At 38.2% G+C, this 18,188-nt stretch overlaps 1 protein-coding gene across 1 annotated transcript in view; it reads left to right on the top strand.

Annotated features, from left to right (window-relative positions):
• The first annotated feature begins 11,068 nt into the window (after window positions 1–11,068).
• Window positions 11,069–18,188, top strand: part of LOC145483168 (uncharacterized) — a 7,832-nt gene continuing 712 nt past the window's right edge. The window contains exons 1-2 of the mRNA XM_081461763.1: window positions 11,069–11,175; window positions 15,780–18,188. The exon at window positions 15,780–18,188 is cut by the window's right edge and continues 712 nt beyond it. Of these exons, the coding sequence (XP_081317889.1) occupies window positions 15,780–16,829 (1,050 nt within the window). The 5' untranslated portion in view covers window positions 11,069–11,175 and the 3' untranslated portion in view covers window positions 16,830–18,188. The remainder of the gene's footprint in view (window positions 11,176–15,779) is intronic.

The raw sequence follows: 18,188 nt of genomic DNA, 5'->3' as shown, positions 1-18,188 counted from the left end.
AGCCATTCTTCAGGTCTATTATAAAGTGATAACTATATAAGGGCTTGAAATATATTTTCATTTTGAAGTGAACATATATTTTGGATTTTTTTATAGTCGACTTCGCCTCGTCTATCCGCTTTGAAGAGTGTTTGCGTCCATATGGAGGCTTAGCGAGGTATTGATAAAGTTTGTAAAAGTTTCATACTGTGAAATGGATACTACGACATCACTTAACTAATGTGATGAATCAGTATTTGGTGATGCGATGTTACGTAAGTTTGTCCTTCTGGGAAAGAAAATGTAAGTGAAAAAGGTTTAGGCTTTGATCAAATCAAGTTTTATTACTCTGGCTCACTTCGATGCTTGCTCAAGTCACACAATTTATTACGTAACGTTTAAATTTTGCCTTGTTTTCCTCTCAACAGGGTAAATGATAATAATGTCAGTAGATTCTTGCAAATCTTATCAAACAACGCATGTCTTGAAGCACTTAGTCGACTGCATGAAGAGATCACCCAGGTAGATATTGAAAATGGACATCATTCGCTAGCCTGGCATGTTCTTTTCGAAGGGAGAGACATGACGACCGTTGTTCAGCGTTGTAGTCAGAAATAACACCATTATTAACCCCTGCTGGGGATTAATTTCACCCTTGTACCCAGTACTGAGCGAAATAAACACCGTGTTCGATTCAGCCACCAATGACGCACATTTCTAAAGAACACTGGACTATTTACAATTGATAGACAAAGCCATCTTATCTAATATGGAAACAGAGGTATTTATGTTCGTACCTTGTAATGTAGTAAACTAACAAGATTCAAAACAACATTTGAAGTTGCTCTTTTCAGGACAATGCACCAGAATTATTTAATGTTCTTCCGCAACTGTTTGGTTCTCTTTATTCTGCAAAAATGAAACACTTGGTTAATTCAAGAAGCTGAAAAAAAGTAAGGAAAGAAAAGAAAACGGGAATTATCTATCATCCAGTTGTTATTGTTATTGTTGTCGTTTTTCTCCTGTGATCTGCTGAAACGTATGCAGTATTTGTTGCTTGAATTAGCGAAATGCCTCAGTTTAGTTGTGAAAAATGCTGCAAAACATTGCTATGCAAAACCGTCCAGATCCTCTCATCAGGAGCCCCATGTTCTGTGTCGCTGACCATGCAGTCAAAATTAAGGGCTCTGCGCGCAACAATACATTGTGAGCTATGTGCATGCGTTTTGTGACCATCGGTCGAATCAGGCTCTGTTAGTGTCCCAAAATCCTTCCTTAGAGTCTATCTGGGTGTTAGAAACTTTTTCATGCACATACCGTTCAGGCATCACTGATCTTACTGAACTTGCGCTAAACTTGATTACATGGTATTCGCTATGCTGTGCTGATAAGAGAGCTGCAATTAACTTTTTTTTTTAAGTGGATCATATGCTCATTCCTATCACCAAAATTATTAAAAACCTTATGTCTCCAAAATTCACAGGAATCCGAAAGAGCTATAAGGAGGCAAGAACTATACGCTATAAAGATTTTGAAATAAGATCCTCATAAAATCGTCTGAAACGTGTTTGAAAATCTAAAATTCAGTTTGCAAAACGCTGTTCAATACGGGAGCAAACAGTTGGCACACCAAAATGTTCCCCAAAATATCCCTAGTTGATTTAGCAACAATTAGAAAGTTTGGCTGTTATTGTTTATGTGTAAATGCTGTTTAAATTTGATAATTTTGAGATCACCTCGGTCACTTTAATGATCTCTAAGCCCTTCCCTTCCACTCCTCTGGCAACATAGTCTTTGGGTGTAATTCGTACCCCTTAGAGGAACCATGATAGCATTGAACACTACTATTGCAGGCTTAACTTCCCAAGGGTTTGCTTTATTTCTGTTTTTTCAGTCTATTCTAGCTTATAAAATCAATTTAGTTGAAATACTGAACTAGTAAATCCCGTGTAAAGGTCCCGAGATAACATCAGATGTGAGAAATAGAGTTTTAACCCTCTTTGTGACACCAATGTCAGTTTGTCATTCCGTATAGCTACAATAGGTACTACAAAGTTCTGAAAGTCTCTCACCCACCTTGTTAATATATAGAAGACTTAGTCCCTGGTGAGGGGTATCAGTCTAATGGAGAACCGTCACACTGCAAAGATAAATTTTCTGTTACGTAAGTAGAAGAATAAATGTAAACAACATGTCAAAATACTCTGTCTGGTTTAAATGATAATTAGTTGAACAGTTTTTCCTTTTCGATTTTCAGCTGTCTAAGATTAAACATAAGTAGGCGACATAAGTAGGCATAAAATTTTAAAATCCTGTGGCGCTTGATCGATCAATATTGGTTCAGCTTGTCGTAATTTAATTTTCAGCTGTCCTGGTCTAGAAACAAACACCATGGCCTGATCTATTATTTTTTTACTGTCATTTTCCAAGTTGTTTAACTTAAGGGTCTGGACGAGCGTTGTAATACAATTTATGAATAATGTCAAGAAAATCGCTGAGAAAATTAAAACTGCATTTCAGTTAAGGGACGAGATTCGTCCTTATCTGCTCAAAATGTTTAATTTTCAGCTACTTTCTCGACTTTTTTGCCCTTGAAAATTATGTGTACTCACAACTTTTAAGCAGCTGTCTAAGATAAGAGTATCGAATGGTCCCATTTAATTACGAAGTGCTCGGAAAATTTGGCCTTTGCTCGAATTGGTCGTAAAAATTAGATGAGTGCTCGCTTGCTCGTGCATGCAAAATTTAGAACTGCTCGCATGCTCAGATTCTCGCTAATATGTGCTCGATTGCTAGAACTTTTGTGAATCTAGTCTGGTAGCTCTTAGCTTCTTCCCGGTTAGGCGTGTTCACAACATCGTGGGTACATGACGTAATTTGGCATAAACAAGCCCGGCATAATTGGCTGTAACCTGCTGGGATTGGTTGAACCGCGATAAAATCTTAATGCGTTGCCTAGCTTTGCGCCTGTCAGTCTTGTTTTGGAGGTAAACCAACGTTTCCTCTCATGTCAATAAAAGAGAGATTCAAGTTAGCGGAAAATTTACGAGGTATTTGCTGCTCGCAAGACAAATTTGATCATTGCTCGTGCTCGCAAAAATAAACTGTCTGCCACATGCTCGCAAATGCTCGCAAAGACCATTCGATACCCCTTAATTAAGATCAAAAAGCAAACATCACTTTCCTAATCGAAGTTATTGCACAAGAAAACAATGATTCGACATTCGCAATCGGTGTTTTAAAGTTCTATGGCATGAGTCCACTTCATCTATCTTCCAGTCAGGACCTGTTGTTTGTTTTTATATTTATGAAAGGCCGGGTCCTTTCATAAATAAATGATTTTATCGTCATACATTGTTTCCAAGTTACGAGTGGATTAAATAATCATGATCGGTTGATGTAAGTGTTTTAAGAATTTTTTTTCTCCCACAATCAATCTATTTTCCAGTATATATTATTGAAGTCCGCTCGGCTACTTCCAGTCACTTGTGACAAACAACGTAAATTATTTGGAAAACGCTAATTTCGTTGCGACCTCCTTTCACATGCTTCAAATAAAGTTAATAATTCAGTTCAAAATTCTTATTGTGGCGTTTGTGACAATATATAACTGTAAATTAATATGACTCATAACTCAGTAGAAATTAAAAACGTCTAATTAATTGACTCGGCGTGTGGTTAACTATAGTTAAGTATGGTACTATAAAACATCGGCAGAGTGCGCACACCGACAACATTCCATTCCTTTAAGCAGCCACCTATGTTCCAAAGTGAAGGCCCCCCATTTCTAAAACCCATTGAGTACACATGCGCCCATGAATCAGTTAAAAAGAGATTACGAAACGTCACTTAACTTGATCTAACTTAAGAGTAAGCTCGGTTACTGGTGTGTGGTTTTGACAATAATGGGAATTTTCATGCAAGAGGGTTAGATATTATTTCAGGTTATAAAAAAGTCGACATAAGAAGACATAACATTTTAAAATGCTGTGGCGCTAGATCGATCAATATTGGTTCAGCTTGTCGTAATTTAATTTTTAGCTGTCCTGGTCTAGAAACAAACACCATGGCCTGATCTATTATTTCTTACTGTCATTTTCCAAGTTGTTTAACCAAAGGGTCTGGATGAGCGTTGTTATATAATAGGCCCTTTGCACGATCCGGTCACATGGTACGGAATTAATTATGCTGGGACGCAAGTTACACTGTGGGACTTTCAAAACAAAGTAAAGTCGGGCTGGACTGGTACGAGTTCCTTTGTTTTGGAAATCCCACTGTGTAACTTGCGTCCCAGCATAATTCCGTACCATGTGACGAGATCGTGCAAAGGGCCTATTTGTGAGGTAAATTTTCGGCGATTTCTCAGCCATCCGTTAGGGATTAGGGGAGCAGGGTTGGCGCAGTGGTGAGAGCGCTCGCCTTCCACCAATGTGTCTCGGGTTCGATTCCCGGACCCGGCGTCATATGTGGGTTGAGTTTGTTGTTGGTTCTCTACTCTGCTCCGAGAGGCTTCTCTCCGGGTACTCCAGTTTTCCCCTCTCCTCAAAAACCAACATTTCTAAATTCCAATTCGATCTGGATTATTGTCAGGCACTTTATCATGAGCCTCTGGCTCGGGTGATCGCCCAAGCACTCCCTGTGTTTGACATTAAATTTGCATTTACATTTTTTACATTTACATCCGTTAAAGTTAACCTATCCTCTAAGCTATCAGTATAATTTTTGCAGATCTCAGGTCGAAGAGATCAGCCAAAACGCAAGTTAGCTTTCACCTGGCAGATAAAAGTTTGACTAAATTTAAGTTATCGACCAAACTCCATCCAGACCCTCCATGCAGGGCTTTACAATCACACGTAAAGGAGTAAAGCTGCTATTTGCGATCCTTCGGCAGTCTCCTTTGCAGCGGTTTTTTGGATTTTCACGCGACGCTGGTGGGGAGATGCGTTGCATGACAATGCAAGTAACTGCTGCAAAGAGACTACTCCTTCGCAAGCGTCAGGCGGATTTTTTTTAGTTTGTCATGCCTTGATTAGTTTCATGTACTTGACTTACTGACGTCAAAATATCGCAGGGTTTCTGACAGTGATTTAATAAAAGGAGAGCATAAGCTCCGGAGGGGTACTTGACCCACGGTTGTCTATAGGGGGCTCCGCTGAGGGTTTGAAATCCAGACCCTGTTTAGGACAGAAACACCCTAAGGACTCCACCCAGTGTAGGACCCTACCTTCCATTGTAAGACCCTGTTTAGGACAAGTTATGAATGTTATGAAGTCCCAGTAACACGTGTAAAGGCGCAAACAGGGGGTATAGAGGCCTTTTCAAGATATAGCTTAGCGGAGGATAGTTCTCCCGATATAATCAATCGAACCCAATCGAACCGAATTTCAGTCGAACTCAGTACGTCTGTTAGTCAGTTGTTTTCAATACTTCAGACTTTTTGGCGATTATCTCAGAGGATGGCATGCTCGTTGACTTTTATTAACATAAAAGGGTATAAACGTGTATGGTCAGGTCTGGTAAACATTTGCTGGACCATGTTAACGTAAAACGACTACAGTAACCGTTCTTAACACAAAAAGGAAAGAAAATAAAGCTGTCAAACCATTTTCTAATTTTAGAACTATATTGGACAGCTCTGTGGATCAATAACGACCGATAAAGAATTACAGTTGCTTAGAAATGTTAATCTCTGAGGTCCCGTCCACACCAATCCGTCACCAAAACGGAGCTTTTCGAAAACGCTCTTCAAACCGCGGTGGAATTTGAAAACGTCGAATTTTCGTTTTCGTGTGGACGGAAAACATTTTGAAAATTGAACTTTTCGAAAACGATTACAACACGATAATAACGTCGTGATTTCCTTGACCGAGTTTTCATCAACCACAAATCCAAAATGACCTGTTATTGTTGCGTTTTCAAATTCCTCCGGCGTAGTAACATTTGATGCGTTTTCAGAGTGAAACCTTCGTTTTCTAATTCCTCCGGTGCAGTGTGGATGAGACTTAATATTCCTCCTGTTTCTGTTACCGCGAAAATCTAAAAAACAAATCTACAGAAGACACAACATGAACTTGCACTTCGCTCGCTTACTTTGTCTTTTCTATCATTAGCATAAATCATTATTTTTTATAAATTGTTATGTATTATTATTAGCCAATCAGCCACGGCTCTGTCGTGCTATATTGATACTTATCTGCAGAGCGTAGTAGTAAAAAATACCCACCAACTGGGCTCGTAAGTTAAATTGAAAAGCACGACCACGCAACTTCAAATTGACCAATTTACATTGACAATTCCAATATTGTCTGGTCTCTGAATTAACTGAACGTTTCTATTATTCACTTATTCTGAAACCAGAAGGTATTATATTTGAAAATTAAATCTTGAACTCTGTGCTAGGTAAGCTAGTTCTTGAGTTTTTTCATGTTTATCTTAATCGATTACCTTGTTATTTCTTTCGTAGCAAATTTCATCAGACCAGGAATGATGGAATCAACCGTCGACTTCTGCGGATTCGAGAAAATTCGCTATAACTGAAAACGTTGAAGAAAATGTCAAAATAAGATGTTTTTGTTTTGTGGCTTGCAGTTTCAAGTTTTGATTTGCAGATTTGATGTCAAAATAGTAATGATTAAAGTTATCGCTAAAATATAACTTCGTAACAGAAATAAAACTTCAATCAGGAAACACGGCCCGAGTTAGTAATCAGCAAATTGTTGTTACGTAAGGTGCAATATTTTTAAGCACTGTTTGGAACATCTGATTGAAATGAATAACAAGAATCACTTCTGACTGCTGTTGAGATTTTAGATCGACACGAGATTAGAGATAAGCTTATCACATAGATGTTACACTTCTTGTAAGCTTATAATATTGTGTTTAAAAAAAACGAGACTGCAAAAGCATGCGATATGTAGATCAGGAAGAAGTATATATTCAGATAATTGCATTATGTGACTCAGAATGCTATTCGATCAAATTTACCTCACTGAAAATGAAAGGTCTGAAATCTTTTGTGAAGGGAACGTTTGTTGGTAAAATTCTGTGGAGTGAGAGACCGAAACAATGCCGTGCAAATAATGCTGCGATTGATTTGTTTTCATATGAGTCGGAATTGCGGTTTAGTAATTTTTTTGGAAGCGTTTCTTCAAGTCTTCTTCACATTCTCTGACGGGATAGAAAAATTTGCAGGCAATTTTTCTTCTTTTTTCTCATACTAGGAATTGAATACGAGATTTCTTTACACGAGGGAAAATAGTTTTATTGCTTTCTCATGAATATAGAAGAGAATTCGACTTCATAAACATTCTCCTTCCTATTCAAAATGTTGTTAAATTATTAAAGTGAACGTTTATCTTTAACTCGCATGAAATATTTGCTCAATTCTTATATTTCTTTTGCGCAAGAGATAGAATTAAAACAGAGGATGAAACTGCTGAATAGCAACGTAAAACGACGTCGCGAAAATAGAGGTCTCTTTCTTATAGGAGAGCTTAAATAATCTCTCGGGTTTGTTAGTGATTGAAGTAATTTTCGATACAAACCCCATAAATTATTAGTGTTTTTATGCGAAGTGCACTCCACAAAATTTCCACTTACCTGTCACAGTTCACAGTTCTTCTAAGCTACATCTTATTGCTAAACCATTCCATGTTTGAGAAAGTGTCCTAATGAACAGTGTCGCACTAAAAGTAACGTTTGAAAATTTCCTAACACGTTATTCTTCGTGCAAAAGTGACTGAATTCCGTCACAACGCAGCACATACCCTAAGACAAAACATTACGTTTCCCTAGCAAGAAGTTACCTTATGGTCAATAATTAACGTATGGACTTCAAAACCCGTGGGAATGCTTCAAGCGAAATTCTAGCCAATAGGAAAGCCGCAGTACTGGTTTGCGCATGGGTGCTTGAAAGCCATTCGTAGCGGGTTCGCTGATTAAATTACCTTCGTTTTAACAAGAAAAAAGTGTGGATGGGCGTCAGGATTTACAAGGAAATTGAAAGCTGTAAAGACGTAAATAGGCGGAGTTCGAAGAGAAAAAAACATAACTTGATAGATGTTATCATACATGTTCAGTTAGGACGCTGGAAACTGTGAGTTCTAATCACGTGAAATGGATAAAGAGTTTTCAAGCTGCGATTTCAAGCAATGGGCTTGTTGGTTTACCACCTAAGTGTTAACGTGAAATTCTTGTCGAAACTAAATTCTGCTTAAAATGATATTGTTCAATAATCTATAGAGATACCTACATCTGTAAATCCAAACATTTATCTGTTATATTTTAGAAATTCGTGAGTTATGATCTGCGCGACAATTTGTCCGTCACGTAATTGCTACGAGTGGCTTAAAACTTACTTTCCGTTGCTTCGTGCTAAATTGTATTTTATTTATTGTGCATAGGACCTGGATAATTTTTTATTGTTATTTTGGTGTTTTTCAAATTTTTTGAACTCATCTGCTCCAAATGTTGAAATATTCAGTTCAGAATTGCTGTACCATTCCGCTAGATAACATTTACTTTTTGTGCGTAAAACAGCGTTTGGCATATTTTAATATGACGCGGACACCCCATTATATTTTCTATACTTTATTTATTTATGACTGTTGAATGGAACCAGAAGTCAATTATCTTGTTGTTTTCAAGAATGACGATCATTTAACAAAAATCGAACTTTGCATCCGATAAAAGCAAGTATTTCTGGCAAAACATAACAAAGAAGAGCTTCGACAGATTTCGATCTGTGAAACGATTTGAGCAGGACAGGAAATTATTAGTCAAGATAATTCTCCTCATTAACCTTCTAGGTCTAATTGGCGTAAGGCATAGTATTTGGGTGATTTTAAAGACCGATAAGACAAATTATTCATCAAAAAAAGGAAACAGTCGGTAGGTCATGCCATGTTCGGATTCTGTGCAATGTCATGTCATATTTGAAATTGTGCTAGTGCCGCATGTAAAACTGCACCAGGCTACATTTTAGTTTTGAAATGAACTTTAAATTAAAATTGGTGCGCTATAACATTTGTTCGCTTTTAATTTTTATTGAACTGTGCCAACAAATTATGAGATCGAGATAGGTCAGTATTTTTGATCTTTGTCGAGGGATAACTACGGACTAGCTTGTAGACCTTGTAGCTTAGATTTCTTCCACGTCATTGAACATTTTCCTTGTGCTAGCCAGAGGGATAGAAGCACTGTTGGAGGAACACCTTAGAGTAAAGCAATGTAGTTTTGTTCAGTCACCCAGGCACGCCACAAAAACTTAAAACATATCCTTTAATCGGAGCTCACTATGTACACGTTCTTTCACTGTTGCCGTTCACACACACTCTCTAATTTTCCGGATGTACATGTACTTGTCAGTATAACCGCTGTCCTAATACACTGCAAGCAATTAGCCCAAGAGCACGACAAATAGACGTATACTGGAAATAAAATTCATCATTACAATGGATACTTTTAGTCCTCTACGCTACCAAAAGCCACTTTAAGTTATCTAAATTTATTTATTCAACCCACATGGTTTCGTTTGTTCATGTATTTATTTATTTATTTGTTTATTTATTTAACTTTATTTATACACGAATAAAACATCAGGACTTAAAGTAAATACTAAAATTGCATTAATTACATTGTTAAGATACTAATCTACTACTATTTCTCGTTGAAGACTAAGTTTTTGCTAGTCAAGTTTAACAAAGAGATCATCCGCATCGGCATCATATGAAGAAGAGGTCAAAATACGCGCAGCGCAATTTTGTAGTTTTTGTAGTTTAATGGAAAGAGATTTATTGCAATTCCCCCATACGACACTACAGTAATCGACATGAGGTTGAACTAAAGCATTATAGACGCATAGGAGCCTTTCAAAAGGAACAAAAGAACTTCTTCTCTTCAAGATGTCAATGCAGGAGGTAGTATAGTAACTCCTTAACTGTGAAATCCACTATACCAAGAAGCGATCCAAGCAAGACCAGATTAAGCTGAAAACCCAGCTTTTGAAGTTCTCCGCGACGTTTGTTAATAGCCCATATTAGTATGCTCGATATTAGACTGGAACTAGCTGGCCACTTAGGCTAATGCGGAACAAGCTACACATGCATATCTAAGTAGCTGGCATAATGTACTCGAAAAGCAATTTTCGTGAATGTGATATTTTTGCTCAGTTCTTATTAAAATTCACTACACCATGTAGCAACCCCCTCACCCTTCCCCATACAACAGGCAGAATGTGCGTTAAAATGCTGGCAGCCCGTTTTTCTCTCTAAGTCTAGCAGCGAGAATGAGGCGAGACGGGTGTATACGAGATGGGATTGAGACGGATTTCCTGCCCATACCGCCCTTTTTACGTTCGTGTTGGCGAATGAACACTCGTTGGACCCTAAAAGTAAAGACAGGCTGCCAACACTAACCTGCAACATTGTTAGAAAGGAGGAGAAAATAGGGCGAATGGGATTGAAAGAGGGGCTCAAAATGACAATGTGTCGAGAATATTGGGGAGTTTAAGAAAACCACAATGACAACGTCGTCTGATTGGCTGAAAGCGTACAGTGCGTTTTTGAAATTAGCGCCTGTGTCGTCATCTAGCTGCAGATTATACAATAATCATGTCAAGGACACTCAAGGTGACGGGTAATCATGTCATGTATGACCGCGGTACATGATTTCTAAGGGTAATCATGTCGAGTTCGCGCGCATTGTGTTGCTTACCGTCAGAGAAGAAGCAAAAACATGACTTCCATTTTTTTCGTTCAATGTATAAGGTAAGGGTTATTAGCCTCAGCCTTCGGCTTCGGCTGATAACTCCTACTTGATTATTAACCTTAATTATTCTGGATATGACAAAAACCTCATCCAGTATTTGCCTATTATCTGTCGGATTTTCTGTTGACAGGGCAAATCGAAAAGTTATTTTTTAATTTTCCTTTTCCTTTTTCCGAGAAAATTGCCCTTTATATAAAATTAACTTCCGTTTCAAAGGTCGGTTTAAACCAATCAAAATCAAGGAAAGAGTCTTTTGCCAGCTCAGTGCAACTGAACAAAAGAAAGTTTAAGCCCTTCTCGCGCTTAGCACCGTTGCGTTGACATCGATACTGTGAAACTCAAACAGTCGCTATTCAGTGACAGTTCACGAGAAGTCAGTCAGTTTTTCCGTTGTTTAAGTCTTTATCTTCGACGATAATTAACTCCGAGGTAAGTCTTTAATTTTATTTCTTTTTTTTTCAAGTTGGGTTGATAAATTTAGTGTTGTCTCTCGCATGTCTGGCGAGTATATTACACTAAGATCACACCGCTTTGAGTGATTCTGCCGCGATGTCAGTGTGAACTGTTTCCTAATAATGGCCGGTTGGATTGTAGATCTTTCGCTGTTCACTTTCACTTAATTTTGTCGAGAGACAGTGGCTTCTTGTTATGTTTTCTTTTTTCAGCTCAACTCCAATCTTGTCACCGAGTTGCATAACAATTTCTTTCAATTGTTCCCGGCATCATTCTTTGGAATACTCCAAATTTCCAAGTAGTTTAGTCTCGAATATTGCATTGGGAAGCTAAATTTAACGCCTTTAACGCCACGTAAAGTACGAAAAGCATCGCTTTTGGAGAACAGAAAGAAAGCATGTTTGTCTATCACGTGAATTGAAATGATTTTGCTCTCTCATGCACGTTAAATAGACAGGCCTTAGCACGCAAACAAAGAAAGCGGAAAAACTGAAGACTTCAACTGTGAAAACAACAATTATTGGTGGATATAAATTCCAAGCATATGTCCTCGTGAAGCTATAGGTTTCTTTCAAGAAACGCAATTCCGATCTAAATACCTCGCCTAGGTATCTACCAAATCGGAGTGCGAGAATTTGCTTTCAAAGTCAAATGGCTGATTTCTTTCTATTGCTATTATTTTGGTACTTAGAAACAGTGCAGTTGCAAATTTTCAACGGTTAGGCTAACACAGTTTCCAGGAATTACAAACAAAATGCCAAGGTCTAGAGGTTGGTGACTAACAGCTTACTGACGGACTTTGGTCTCTAGTGCGCGAATGTAAATTCCACAGAAGGAAGGTATACATAAATTCCTGTCACGTGGGCATCAGGAAATGTCTATAAATAACATTCTAAGAAGAAAAAACTTCATACATGTTAAACAGACAGACCTGGGCACGCAAACAAAGAAAGCGGAAAAAAAACTGAAGACTTCAACTGTGAAAACAACAATATTGCATCAACGGGACTTTTGTTCGTTATTGGTGGATATAAATTCTAAGCATATATCCGCGCGAAGCCACAGGTTTCTCTCTAGGAAAAGTAAGGGTGACTGAAACATTTTAAGACAAAGTTTGACGAAGTAAGTAAGTAAGTAAGTAAGTAAGTAAGTAAGTAAGTAAGTAAGTAAACAAGAAACACCTGTTGAAGAACAAACTAATAGTATAGAATGTCATCTATCATGGACTTTCTGAGATTTTGGATGTTCTCCTGATTATCAATTAGATTTTCCGTTAAAGCGGGAAATTGAATTTTCGTTTCTATTCTCGGAAAACTGCCCTTTAACTTCCGTTTTAAAGGTAAACACTAAACAAATCAAATTCAAGGAATGAACCTTTTGTCAGCTGCATCTGAATAAAAGAAAGCTTTCCTTAAGTTCACGCCCATCTCGTATTTAGCACCGTTGCGTTGACATCGATAATGTGAAACTCAAACAGTCGCCCTTGGCCTTTAGTGAGAGATCAAGAGAAATCATTCGTTTTGTTTCAAAGTCTGCGTCGTCGATGATAATTGACCCTAAGGCAAGTCTTTACTTTTATTCCGCTTTATTCAAGCTTAGTAGTGTGAACTGTTCTTTCAGCATCCAATGAAGTTCCCCACCGCCCCCCCCCCAAAAAAAAAAAAAAAATTAATAAAGATGAGAATAATAATACTAGTCGAATAGCGCTTAGGAGACAAAAAATTGACTTTTAAAAGAAACTAATCTAGCTTATTCTGCAGACCTGCGCAAAAGTAGTACAATTGATTTTCGCCGAAATTTGTTCCTCGTATACTTCCGAAATGTTACCGATAGTTTGTAGAGGTTTCGCCTCAGATGGTCATATCAACTTGCTGAAATGCGGCAAAACATGCCTTTTAAACGAAGGTGCTTTAAGAAAGTTCTCTTCATGTTACTTGAATTTATACAATAAAGGTCGCGTAAATATGAAGGTACTGCCTTTGGAGAATAGAAAGTAAACTGATATACTTGACAAATAATCAACAGTCAGTCTAAAACAGTTTCCGGGAATTAAAAACTAACCAAAAAAAAAATCCTAGTTCAACAAACGGAAGAATGGTAACTAACACCTTACTTTGGTCTTTGGTGAGCGGATTTAAATTCCCCAGAGGACGAGAAGCTGTGATTTGGGCACCAGCAATGTCCACAAATGACATTCTAAGAAGAAGTATATACACCATCCATTTCAAGGTGAACAGACAGGCCTCTGCACGCTACTAGAGAATGCAGATTAATACTTTTCAACTTCAAAAACAGATCAAAACAAACCAAAGCCTTGCGACAATATTTCAGAACACAAAGCAATCGCTATTGTTTGGCAGGAGGGAAAAATGCATGTTAATCTTTTTCTATCTCTTTGGAAATACCAGGAGTTGCAGAGAAAAGGATATCATTTGACGCGACGTATTCAAAGACAAATGTTCTAAGTTGAGTTTTGACAAAAAGATAATCGGAAAATAAATAGCTCTAGTACAAATGATTTAGATCTCGTTTAAAAGCCCAGGAGTTACAGAAACAAGGGAACTAAAGTATATGCTAAGCTCTCTTTATTTTATACAATTAACGCCACGTAATCATTAAAAAGCACCTCCTTTGAAGAACAGAAGGAAAACCATGTCTGGCAGATCATAACCTAGGCTCTATCGCGAGAATTGAAATGATTTCGTTCTCTTTAGATAGCGGAAATCTCAAATTACACACGAATATCTCTCACGGAATGCGTTTATTTGTGGACTTCAAATTGCTTGGAAAATGTCAATCAATTTAAAATCACATTCCGTTGACACGGGATACGAAAGGCCATCTTTGAATCTTGTTTATTTCTTGGAAAAGTAAGATCGAAATTTAGTTCTTGTATGACTAACAAAAAATCGTTGGCATTGCCCGATAAATTGGTATTATTTTACAAGGCGATATATGTATCCTTATGTAGCTAGCTTTTGTTCTTGGAAACGAAAGTGCCACTGTAACATTTTGAGACAAAGTTTGATGTGACTAGAAACACCTTTTGCAGAACAAAGTAATAGTATAGAATGTCATCCATCATGGACTTTCTTGAGTTGTTGGATGTTATCTTTTATATTTTCCGTGCACACGGGAAATCGAAAAGACATGATTGAATTTCTATTTATTTTTCCTTGAAAACTGCCATTTAACTTCCGTTTTTAAGGTTCCAGAAAAGGTGGGCTGATTGAGCCTGTTGCTGTTATTTTGCTACTCAGGAAAAGTTCAGTGGCAAATAAATCAACAGTCAGGCTAAAACAGTTTCCAAGAATTAAAAAGTTAGGAAAAAAAGAAAATACCAACTTCAATAACTGGACAGTTGGTGGCTAGCATTGGTCTCTGTTAGTGGATGTAAACTCCATGCAGCATTGGCTGATTACAAGTGTCCCTGTCACTTGAAAGAACGTTCCAAGTTCACGTCATCCACGTTGAATAGACAGACCTCTGCACCAAACACTGAAAGTGGACTTACCTTAAGCACTTCAACTTTAAAAACAGAAAAATTATCCACCAACAGGACTTTTGTTTATATATTATTGCCCGTGGATGCAAATTCAACTCAAATGGGCCACTTGAAAAACTGAACATTGCCCAGATCAGGCAAACCATGACTCTGTTTTCAACAACAAAAGAAAAGGAAAGAAATGTTACGCAGAACCAAACGTCCTTGGTTTTTCCTTTTTTAAACAGTACATGCATAAAGTTCAGGAATGTAATAGCTAAAATTTTGTTATACGAAGGAACAGCTTAAATGATATCTGAACATCTTAGAACCTAGACGTCTCGAGCTCGCATTTACAACACTTTGAGGTCTCGGTCTCGCAATTGAAGAAGTCAAAATGTCTCGGAAACGCTTGTCTCGCCTTCTCGCAAAGTCTTGCATTTACCTTTCACCACTCCTAGTTTTCTACGTAGCCTGATATTATTACCTTACAATTCAATTAGACAACGATTTCCTGTAGCTTCGCCACTAAAGCTCAGTCTCACTCCTCATCGTGCCCCGCAAGACACCCATGCCACTATGCTATGCCACTAAAGCTAGAAAAGACTAACTCGTACAGAGCCTACTCACGGAACACGACTGACTGGCGATGACTAACCGACCACTGAGTGACGCTTAAAGTACTATTAAAGATTCAGGAACCAAGATCCCGGTCTGTAATTTGGGCACCTATCGGTTAGCAAGCGTGGTGCGCTGATAATCCCTTCCAAGATCCTCTCTATACAGAGTACAATGTAATAAACAACCGGGGTCTTCTGCTTCTTGAAGAGTCAAGCTGAAATAAGCCCTAGATATTTAAACCCGGAAGAAATGTCATGTTTTTCAGTCGTCTAAGGAGAAAGATTGAAAATTATAACCTGAATTGACAAATCCTTTCCTGAATGTTTTAAAAAAATTTCGAACGTATAAAATAAGAATTGAGATAAGATTTCCATTGAATTGAACACAAAAGAGAACGTTGGCAGACTCCGTACTTTGTTTGATAACTCAGTATAAACCTACTAAACAGTAGTGTTTCTTCTTTATCTACTCGCAGATGGCTGGAAAAGATCTACAGACATCGCAATCAGCGCATAAAGAGGTTGTGAACCTTAAGACGATAATGCACGATATGCCAACAGACATGCGCCTGTTTTCACTTGCTATGAGATCGCTTTATGCCCAGAGTGCTGTCGGTTCCAATGCAGCAACAGCTCAAAAGTTCAGAAAACTCCGAGATGACACAAGAAACGACGCCATCGTATACCTCAAAGGTGTCCTCCCTCTGTCCACCAACTTTGTTGCATCCATAAGTGAGTACTTTGAGTACTATGAGAGCCTGGATTTCGAAGAGTGGTGTGAGATGCTGTCCGACATCCTCAAAGAGACCACTGCCTTCAGGGAACTGGCAGAGACACTCGTAAAGATGCATGAAGATATTCTGGTACCTCTTAAGAAAAGACAGGACGAAGCAAATGTTGTCCTCCGGGAGTTTGAAGACCTCCAACAGGAATTTGAAAAGAAGCAAAAAGAACTTGAAGAACGCGCTGCGAGTAAGCGTGCCTGGGCGGTTGGGCTTTTTTTCATTCCTTATGTCAATGTGGTCGCAACCCCTTTGTTAGCAGCTTCAGCAGCTTCGGATACGGTAGAAGCAGTTGCTAAAGGTGCAGAATCCAAAATACAAGAAGCTGCCTCACTCACGGTCAGCAATACTCTAATCCCAGCTCTTGAATCCTTTATCAGTGGTCTCACTAAGGCAGCAGGATTTTTCTCCATAGTGGAGAATGAATTGAAGAAGTTTGAAGGCAAGGCCCACAAAGGCCTAGAGGATCCAAAGAAGCTACACTACACTATGATGAAGAAGGAAGCCAAAGAGATGAAATCGATCTGCCAAGGCTTCTATGCAATGCTGCCAGCGGTGAGGACCGATTTTGAAGCCATTCCCACAGAGGGAACAGACCAGAACTACGTAGACAGGTGGCTGGAAGAACAGAAAAAGGTAATCAAGGAAAAAGTAAGTATCGCGAAGCTTGCACGAGATCTGCTGAAATCTATAGCTGGTCCTGCAGACCCTTCCACTGACGATCAGAAAGCCCTGCAGAACTGACCGAACGCAATGATGCACAACTGTGTTTAGTGTGTATTGCAACAGTTTTCTTTACATTCATAGCAGATGACCTCTTTATAACCGAATTTCTTAGCGTTGTGTGTGAATTTAGTTTGTCATGTGTTGATATATAAATCGCTGCTTTTATTTACCATAGATTTGCAAACAAATACGGATAGAAAGTTTTTTGTATAGGAATGTTTTCCTTTTATATAGTGTCTTAGAATGAGTTGTTTTGCTCACAAGTGACCTTCGTTTAGTAACACATTTTGGCAATAAAATATTAAGTGCCTGTAGTTAGTTTTCAAGGCTGATATCATTTTATGATACGGATACACACGAACGAACCTAGAATTGTACTTTAAAACTTTCTTTGCACATTGTTCCGGAAATTATTGTAGCTTTCAGTCGTTTCGGTTTATAGAGTTGAAATCGGCCTTTTTGGCCATGGCTTGAGTGTACTAATTAGTGTTCATTAGTTTTTTGGTTAGTTTTTCTTTTTATTTGACGTAAGCAATTGCTGTGGCTATAACAATGTCTCTATTCCACTGTATGTACCTTCAATAGCTATTGAGGTCGTTTTAAATTCATAATTCCGAGCTTTGATAAATAGAAATTACGTTTAAAAGCCAACAGCAGCTTATTAGCCAAAAATCAATCTGTTGCCTAAGGTATTGTTATGTTTAAGAAGCGTGCTTAAAATATTTTCATCGATTGTTCCATTATAGTTTCGAAGCTTTTGTATTCGTAAATCTGTTAGTAAAAATTGTCGAACTCAGTTTTGTAGAAGCGTTACTTTGGCAGCAGTTAATTTTGGTCTTGAATATACAGTTTCTGTCACATAAAATTTCAGTTATAACCGATAAGTTGTTTATATTGTCATAAACCGCTCGTATCCTCCTTAAGAATTTGTGAACTTTCCACTGAGTAGTTTTAATTGCTTAGGTTGTTTTAATCTAGAGTATTTTAGAATGTATTCTACCGGCCATAAAAACGAATATTTGTAACATTACAACTGAAGCTGTTGAGCTAAGTTGGAAATTTTATTTAAGTTGCATGCGCTGTCTTCATTTTTTTTACCTAGTAATTGTTTTTCAGTCGCATCTATATGTTAGCGCATTTGTTGTACTCTATGAACAATGAACGCTGGTACGAATCGTACATAAGCAACCACGCTTGTAATGCTCTTTCGATAACGTTCACCGAGTGAATAAACTGCTGTTGGAACCAAAGCCGAGTTGGCGCTGTACATGATGTAGTTGCCTGTCCAGCTCGTGGTTACATCCCGGAATCCAAGAGCGTGCGTAAAGGCCAGAACACACTCAGTAGGTGACAGCTGCGGGAATGTGAAGCGGGTGC

Source organism: Orbicella franksi, chromosome 1 (genome assembly GCF_964199315.1).
Source record: "Orbicella franksi chromosome 1, jaOrbFran1.1, whole genome shotgun sequence".
NCBI lineage: Eukaryota > Metazoa > Cnidaria > Anthozoa > Scleractinia > Merulinidae > Orbicella > Orbicella franksi.
This window is presented reverse-complemented; position numbering and strand designations above follow the sequence as displayed.